A 9,591-nucleotide genomic window follows, 5' to 3' on the forward strand; every position below is an offset into this window, starting at 1 on the left:
TGTGATGTGTAGGTAGGGGTCCTCTGAAAGGTCTTAAAAGACTAATATGGAAAGCATTGTGAATGTGCCAATGTGAAGGTAGGTCTAAACGAAATGAAACATCATTGATCACAACAAAAAATTTGAATGGGCCGTAAAAACGAGGAGCAAGTTTAACAAAAACATTAGTATCAAAACTTTTGATCCTTCATTTTTCAATGCGAAGCATAACATAATCACCTTCTTTGAATTGGTGTACCTTGCGGTGCTTGTTAGCATGCTTAGTGTAAAGTTCTTGTGAGTGTTTAATGACAGAATGCACACTTGCATAAATATCATGAAAATTAGTAATAAAATCATCAGCGGCAAGTACAACACTAGAAAGATGTGAAGTAGGAGTAGGCAGAGAATGACCATACATACTTTCAAATGGAGATTTACCCGTGTCAGTGTGAGTGGTGTTGTTATATGATAAGTGTAGAATATGCACGTAATCATCCCATTTTTTGGGTTGAGAAGAAACATAAGCTTTTAAAAAGTCAATGACAGTACGATTAGTGATTTCGGTTTGACCATTAGAGTCAGGATGGAATGCAGAAGTAAAATCAAGTGTTGTTCCAAGATTATCAAAAACAGTAGTTCAAAAAGCACTAAAAAATTTGGAATCTCTATCAGATATTATAACTTTAGGCAAACCATGATGTGGAAAGACAGCTTTAAGAAATAGAAGTACAGCTTGATGTGCTTTGAGTGTTTTCTTACAAGGAATGAAGTATGCTTGTTTAGAAAAACGGTCAGTGACAGTCCAAATCATATCATTCTTGTGAACAGTGAGTGGAAATCCAGTGACAAAATCCATTGAAATATGTTCCCAAGGTTTTTGAGGGATAGGGAGAGGGTGCAAATGGCCCAATTTCTTACCTGTTGCGGCTTTGACCTTTTGACAAATCAAACAAGTTGAAACATACTGTTTAACATAAGTTTTCATAGTAGGCCAATATAAATCATGACATAAGTTTTGAAAAGTAGCAGAAAATCCTCTATGTCTATCGTAGGGTGGTTTATGCAACTCTTCAATGATCAATGTACGAAAAGATTTAGTTACACAATTTCTGTAGGAAATATAGAAAGTTCCTTGAATAGTGTATTCCAAAAATGTGTGCACAAAATTCTGAATCATATGCAATCATGTGGTTTTGAAATCATCATCTTGTGCATAAGTGTCAAGCATTGAATCAAATGAAGTACCTGTAATGGTTGATAGATTATTAAGAGAGGGTCTTTGACTCAAAGCATCATCTACAACTTTCTCCTTACCAGGTTGGTATTGAATGTTGGGTTGAAAACTTTGAATGAAGGCAATACACTTAATATGTCTATCATCTATTAAGGGTTGAGATAGTAAATACTTGATACTTTGTTGATCAGTTTTGATGATTAAATCATCACCCATTAAATAGTGTTTCCAAATTTTCGAGGCATGTACAACAATAGTCAACTCTCTGTCATATGTACTAAATGTTTCTTTAGACGGTTTAAACTTACGACTTTCAAATGCAAGTGGATGGTTATCTTGCATAAGGACTACACAGATACCTTTGCCACTGGTATCATTGACTACGACAAAGAATGGTCTATCAAAATCAGGAAATTGCAATAGTGGTGCATTTATCAAAATATTCTTGAGTGTATTAAAGGAATTTTCTTGTTAATCAGATCATACATAAGGAGAATTCTCTTTAACAAGAGAGTGAGGTAATGAGATTTGTTAGCAAAGTTACGTACAAACTCCTTGTAATAATTGCATAGACCAATAAAAGAACGAAGTTCATGCAAATTTTTGGGTCTAGGCCATGATTGAATGGCTTCAATTTTCTTAAGGTCTACACGTATTCCTTTGCCCAATACAATGTGTCCCAAATATTCAATTCTAAATTGGAAAAATGAACTCTTTTCAGGATTCAGATACAAGTGGTTGTGTGCAAGCAATTCAAATACACGTGTTAAATGCTTTTTATGTTCTTCTTATGATTTAGTGAATACAAGAATGTCATCAAAGAATACAATCACAAAATCTTGACGGTCAATGAAAATTCTGTTCATCATGTTGTGAATATGGTTGGTGCATTCGTTAGACCAAATGGCATGACAAGAAATTCGTAATGTTCCGTTTGTGTTCTGAAAGCAGTTTTGTAGACATCTTGATCAAACAATTTGACTTGGTGATATCCTGATTTGAGGTCAATTTTGCTTAAGATGTTTGCCCCTTTTAGTTTGTCCAATAGATCATCCACTCTAGGAATAGGGAACCTATTCTTGATGATGATCTTCTTTAAATCCCTACACTCAATACACATACGAAAAGTCCCATTTTTCTTCTTATCAAGAAGTACTGGAGCTTCGTATAGTGAACTACTAAGTCTTATAAGTCCTCGATCAAGCAAGTCAGCGATTTGAGTTTGTATCTCCCTGTGTGTAGTTGAATTTACACGATAAGGTGCTCTACAAGGAGGTTCACTACCCAGTATAGTATCTATTTTGTGGTCTTTTGGGCGTGAAGGTGGAATTCCAAGTGGCAGATCATGCATGAAACAGTTCTTAAATTGTGAAAGAAAATCATCATGTGAAGAGTTATGTGAGGTTTCAGTCTCAATGAAAATTTGATTTACCAGCACCAGCTATGTTTTCTGGAAATGTTTGATGTGCTAGTGTTGCTTGGATGGAGGAATTTTTATTATTATGAGTGAGAGACATGGAACGTGTTTTATAATTAATCAACGTATCAAATGCATAAATTCACCAATGTAAACTTCAACAGTGACTTGGGTTTTCCAATTAAAACATTGATTATTAAAAATAGAATTGACTTTGTGAGTTGAAGAAATTTCTCAGAGAGAGAGATGTTGTGCCAACTGTGCGGAAATTAAATCATGGCTACTGCCATCATTTAAAAGAATGGTGACACTTTCACCCTTGAATGTGCCTTGCACTTTAAACAAAGTGTGAGGAGATATAGAAGTACCTAAAGATGAGTTGTGATCGTGATTATACTCAAGATCATATCCCTCACTATAATTAGCTTCCACTTCATTGTCGTCGAGATTAGCATCTTCGATGAGGTTAACGGGAGCACCGTTGGGGCGTTTGTTGTTGGCTTGGATTTTGGGTGACTCCATTAGATTGGCCATTGGATAGGCCATTGCTCTTAGCAGGACCTTTTGGGCAGTGACCATACTAAAATTATTTGAAACACTTCACCTTTTTATTACCATCAAAGTTTTGAGCAGGACGTTGGTTGAAAGAATTTTGGTTGCCTCGTTGCTACGTGTTGTTGTTGTTGTTGCCATAAGGTTGAGAAGTTGTAGTAGAATTGTCAAATTTGCGTCTCTTGAAAAACGTACGGCTTTGATGTTTGTTCCTGTCAAAGTTAGGAGAGAAAGAAGCTCTCTTGTTACGATTAGTGTTAGCAGTTTATTCCGTGTGAGAGGGTTGTCCACCTTTCTTCTTCTCCGCATTAAGGGCCAAATTAATAGCCTTTGACAATGAATCCGGTTCAAACATATCTACCTCAGCACCAATTTGTAGTGCTAAGCCAGGTAGATATTTACTACTGAAGACCCCCTAGAGATTGAAGATCAAGAAGAGGTGCTACAACGGGAAGCTATCCTTTGGCATGAGGACAAGGTATTACGACATGGTAAGATTGCTCGACGGTATCTTATTAAGTTCAAAAATTATCCGTTTGAAGATGCTAGATGGATGTAAGGAATACAGCTTAAGGATAATATGAACCTTGTCAATGCTTACAATGCTACATTAGAGTAAGCAAATGTAAATGTTTCTTTTGAATGATAAATGTTTTTGTCTTATCAAACTAGTTCTCTTTTTCTTGTGTACAAATTTAAGTAGTATGCATGCTTAGAATCATGTTTGTGTTGACGACGTCTCTCAAACACCAAGCAAAAATTGTCGCTCTAGTTTAGAATTATGATATTTACTAAAGAGCAGACATGCTTGCGAGACAGCTAAGTCTCCCAAGCTCCAAATGGATTACTCATCCATCTTGGAATGATGTTGTAGGGTAAAAAGGGATCCTCTACCCGCTAAGAAACATTGACTAATGACTAAGGTTTTATCTCTTCTACTTCATAGTCGAGGATGACTATGATTTCAAGAGAGAGGTAATGTCATAAAATCTAATATCTAACCAACCCAAATGATTTTCTCATATTAAACTGATCATTTAATGTGGGATAGTAAGCAAGAACAAGGGGTAGAATATAGACATGTGCTTTTGGATCTATCTCAACACGGGGCCAAAGTCAAAGGGCCAAAATGAGAGATGGTCTGTCAAAGAGAAATGCTAGCTAATGGAGCTTAAAGACCTTAGGGTTAGCTTCATTAAAGACCTCCAAGGGTTAGTGTTAAAATTCCTTAGACCTAGGACCTTACGCAAGCTAGGGCTATGCTTGAGGTGGGAAGCCGACCCAAACTTGAGGTGCTTGCCGTGCTTGCTGACTAAGGTGCTTGAGATGCTTGTCGTGATTTATGGCTAAGGTGTTTGAGGGGCTTAAGGTGTTCCAAAAGTAAACCAAGATCCCTACTCATGTGGGGGGAGCCTTAATTGTAGGGGCATGAGAGAGGACACACACACCCTCACATAAGGCAAGCCTAGTCTAAAGAAGCATCAAGGACAGATGTCAAGTTCCTCTCCATGTTGCCCTCATAAGGTGCCTAAAGCCTATTGGTTGGCCTCTAAAGGGGTCCAATGAGATTTTAGTTTTTTGACTAATTGTTTATGCATTTATTCAAGCCCATTCTCTCAAAGGATTAAGAAGGATACTTGTCGTAATACTAGCATGGTTGCTTGATATGACTAAAATATGTGATTGGCTAAGCTTGTAGGGGACCAATCAAATTGAAGCTTGAGCTACAAGGAGGGATCGACCAAGGAAGCTAGGGGTGTGCTTGGGGGTATACCCTATCTCACACATACTCTCATGTCACTCTCACTTGGCAAAGTGCAAGAGCTCCATCCCTTGTCCAAGCTTGTTGAGAAGTTGAGAGCCTACACCAACACTCTTGGCTATGGAATGAAATCCAATCAAGAGCCATGCTACAATGCTTAAGCTTGCCATCTTCTCCATCTTCATTACTATGCTATTATGCTATGCTAAGCAAGAAGAGTGATGATAAGTGAGGAACTATTTCTTTCTCATATGAATGTTTTCTTGTTCCTCTTCCCTACCCTCATTCCTTGTTAGCTCTCTCCACCTTCGAAGGTGTGAGGCCTTGGGACTGAGGCCGGGGATGGTTAATGCTTTTACAAAGATTATGTTATGCTTGTGATGCATAAAGTTTTCCATCTTCATTGCATCACCTAGGTCTCAAGGAAACCAAAGATTGTATTGTATCAAGTCTCTCTTTATGGGAAAATCTATAACACAAAAGCCTATTGGAGGGGGGACCGGCTCCACATAAATTTGGTCCTCAACTGTTGTCAAGTTCTCTAATTCTCTCTCTTGAAAAAGTATTGTTCATGCCAAGCTAATTAATTATAATGGTTATGTTGCTAACGCTAATTAAGTTCACCCTCTATGTTCTCAAGTAGTCTCATAACAAGTGAAAGGGTCACGACGGATTTCAAAAACAATAAGAAAGTGATAAAATTGTTAGGTTGAATTAAATTGGTATCAGTGTTTGGGAAAGGATTGCCTCAGCTTAGTCTTGAGCCGATTGAAAATCGAGACTAGGTAGCTGCAAACCATGGTAAACGGAAGAAAAACCGATGAAATATGTGAGAAAGTCGTCCTAAAATTTTACAAATCTTAATTTTTTTGCTAGTATTTCCGGTTTTCTTCTTTGTGAGAAGAAAACTCGATCAGCAGCCGCTTAATAAAAGAGGCTTTCTCGAACGTTAACACTGACTGGAATCAAGCTATAATACAAGAAATGTAAAGCCATGTGAACTTGTGAAACGAAAGGTGAAATAAAAAGAACTAATTAATATATGTGTGTGTATAGAATTTATTAGAATTATGCAAAGGTGAAGGCTTCACTTTAGAATTCTAAAACAATAGAATGAAAAAAAAACACATATATGTATGTGTCTTTTGTAAAATTTACTAAAATTATGCAAGGTGAAGCTTCACTTTAGCATTTTAAAACAATAGAATGCAAGAAAAGTAAAGACATGTCAGGTGTGAAATGAAAAGTAAGTATCCATCATGCACAGAAAACAATGAAAGTCTCCCTAACCCAACACAACACTAAGGGTTTTTTAAAAAAAGCCAAAAATGCTTATTCTAGCTCTCTTAATTCCTCTATTCTCAAAGTTCATAGGCCATTTCCATTACAACCCAATAAAGATCACCTCAAGTTCCTATCAAGTAAGAAAACATAATACACTTTAATGAAAAGGAAACTCACTCTCTTATCGCTTCAAGTTCCTGCCTCCTCTAGTGTGTGCCCTCTTTTTGTACCCCCAATTAATAAATACCTTAGACATAAGTATTATCATCAGTCAATAAATATTGTCGGTCTTTGTGACAAAACATTCAAGAAGTGTTAGGGGGCGTTCATACTACACTAACCACAACCTGCACTCATACCTCTTCCATTGTTGCATTGTTTACACTTGCACAGAAGAGGTTGTGGTCGTTAACTGTGCAACAAATCAACGAACTCCTCCTAGATGGGTGGCATGGCTGATGAGAGCGTGGTTGCAAGATCAACACCATTCCGCTTTACAAGCTGCAAAAGTGCGTGGACATGGAGTCCTCCGAAGTGTAGGTGCTGCTTGAAGAATTGTGGGTCCGGACTAGCAAGCATAACCTTTTGCGCCATTCATCACAGCCCACGATGGATGAAGCCGTCGCTCGTCCATGACAGTTATCAGTGCAATCTGAACCAGCCCTTAGAATGGCACGACCACAAGGTAGCAAGCACATTTTAGTGCGCATGCTCCACTACTTTCCTCAACACTATTTCACACGGGGCACTCCTTTGGCTCGATTTCAATTCAATGCGTACACTCTAATGTATGTGTATATGGTGGGACCGTGAGGGGAGTGCAAAAAGTGGCATATACGCATTTGAAGCGCATCAGTTGCAGCATCCTCCTCTCCTCTCTCTCTCGTTCAAATTATATTGGACTCGTTTTTGCGATGCCGGCTGCCGCGCTCTCTCTTCTCTATCTACCATGCAGGATCTCAAAGCTCTTCAAAGCAGCTTGCACAAGCGCAACTCGAGGTACGAGAGAGAGAGAGAGAGAGAGAGAGAGAGAGAGAGAGAGGGCGGGGGTACACAGTGTTTTGTGTGTCTCTCTCTCTCCAATTATGTGCGTGCATGCCGCTAACCCTAATAATTTTCTTTTGCTGTACCAGAGAAAACCATGGTAGGAGCCTGCAGCTGCTTTTTAGAAATTGCATGCATCACCTCTCCAGACAGACCCCTTGCTTGTTCATGCTGCCACTGCCTCACAAGCACGGTAAGATGTCTGGACTCAACTCCCATGATTTTAAAATGGCACCATGTTACGTGAAAACGCAGCCATAACAGAATTATGGCTTGCCACCACGATATAGCCAGGCCTTGACGTGGTGTTATCCTTATAAGTAGCCACACATAGCTTCATTATTGCAATGGGACGCGAATACGCCGCCACTATAAAGCCAGGCCTTGAGGTGTTATCCTGATTCCTCACATGCAACCACAACTCAATGATTGCTCGGGACTTGCTTAGATCAACATCATTTGAGCTTCTTTCAAGTGTTAGAAAGAAGACAGAGCTACATTATAGCTTTGTTTTTCTCTCATTGTTCGCACATTCTGTCTAATGTATTTGCGCCTGCAACCCCCGTCCATTACCACATGGATCTCAGCAACATTGTTGCTTATAATGACAGGTGATTGCCATTTTATGGAGACTCTGGCAAATGTTGTCACATCCTTCCCTTTCATATTTATAGGGCTTCAAGCTCCAAGGTGTGTTTCCCTGACTCCTTTAATGACAAAATCTTGTGAAATATGAGGTGGCCTCTTTTAGTGTCAATACTTGAGAAGTCTTCCAAGCTGAGCATATGTGTGTCGTGTATGAATATGCACATATTGTTGGGCCTCTGCAGAAAGGAGCTGGCAAGTCGGATGTATGCGAATTCGATTGTCGGAGTAGGGGTTGCTTCTAGCTTGTACCATACGTCTCGAGGAGATATTCGCCGCGTCTTTCGGTGGGGGGACTATGTCATGATCTCGACGTCAGCTCTTGTAAACCCGCTAAACTTCTCATTTTGAGTAGACGTTAAACTGCAAGTTGAGAATGTATGTGCCATTCAACTCATGGTGTCATATGCAGCTTCTGAAAGTGAGATGCATATGTTGGCATGTGTGTAGTGCCTTACGAGAGCCCTGCAGAAGCAAAAAAGAGATGAGCAAACTAAGGTGAATGGACCAAATGGGCTGATCCTTGCATCAGCAGTCATGCTGCCCTTCAAGCCTTCTTTGGTTACCGCCATTCATATAGGGCTCACTGAGGTACTTTACTCTTTGCATCTTTGCCTTAATTTAAGCAAAATTCTAATTTTCATTGTGGTTGTGATCACGATGAAAATTACAAGGTTTTGCTATAATTGACAGAAATGGCGGTAATAGTAAGTACGTGATTGGTTGCTTCATTGATCGTGAAGGGGGGTGGTTGTGCAGGCATCCTTTTACCATCAGATGAGCAAAAAAGAAAAGAATGGAGGGGGCACCCTGAGGAGAGTACATGCATTGTCCTCAATTTTGGGTTGTGCCCTATTTGTGGCGGACGGGCTTTTGCCCGATGTTCCATTCATACATGCTGCTTGGCACTTAGCCGCCGCGGTTGGAGTTGCCACTTACACCAAGCTCCTCCATTAGTAGCACTCACCCACAAAGCTCTACACTAACCTCATTCTTTGGATGTATGAATAGCCTTCATTTGCATTGATTGTACACCTGTAAAATTTGGTGTAACACCAACACATGGGGTTTTGCTTCACCCATGCAAACAAAGCTTGTATGTAATCCTATATTTTGCACAGTACTCCCTCATTCTACAAAAATGCTATTTTATGTCCTATTACCCCCCTCCTTCCTACAAATGAGGTATTTCACATGACCAACAAGGGATGAAAATGCGTAGTCAAGGAATAGGACTACCAATTAGAGCTCCAATTAGATCATATTAAAGTGCATGCAAAGTACAAATGTAAGTTTTTGTTTCTCAACAATATAACATGTGTATGACACTTAATCCAATGGTTTCATCTTCACATGAGATGTCTTTTGATTTCCAACTTGTGTGGTGTTGTCTCGGTGATGGAATGTTTGAATATGATCAATTTGTATTAGAGATAAGATATTTCTTTGCCATGAGAGACATGTGTTTAAAGATAGCACTAAGTGGTCTCAAGCTATGGGATAAGTCTTTGGTATATCAAAGTTTAGACATTAACACTAGGTTGGTAATGGGACACTTTTTTATGTCCTGTTAAGTGACCATTTTCTTTGAATTATGTCAAGATTTTAAAAATGGATTTTGAGGTGCTATCTGTCTAGAAAGTTGTCTCATGAGCTGAAAAAAACTCGACA

The 9,591-nt window shown here is 39.0% G+C and overlaps 1 protein-coding gene across 1 annotated transcript; it reads left to right on the forward strand.

The window, feature by feature from the left end:
* The first annotated feature begins 7,085 nt into the window (after positions 1–7,085).
* LOC147459654 (uncharacterized) lies at positions 7,086–9,258 on the forward strand. The gene is made up of 6 exons (XM_086509875.1): positions 7,086–7,230; positions 7,365–7,468; positions 7,887–7,965; positions 8,106–8,244; positions 8,371–8,511; positions 8,680–9,258. Exons 1-6 carry the CDS (start codon positions 7,181–7,183, stop codon positions 8,875–8,877), a joined length of 711 nt encoding a protein of 236 aa, XP_086366001.1. The 5' UTR covers positions 7,086–7,180; the 3' UTR covers positions 8,878–9,258.
* Positions 9,259–9,591: the final 333 nt, after the last annotated feature.

Source organism: Adiantum capillus-veneris, chromosome 4 (genome assembly GCF_014529385.1).
Source record: "Adiantum capillus-veneris isolate H3 chromosome 4, ASM1452938v2, whole genome shotgun sequence".
Classification (NCBI taxonomy): domain Eukaryota; kingdom Viridiplantae; phylum Streptophyta; class Polypodiopsida; order Polypodiales; family Pteridaceae; genus Adiantum; species Adiantum capillus-veneris.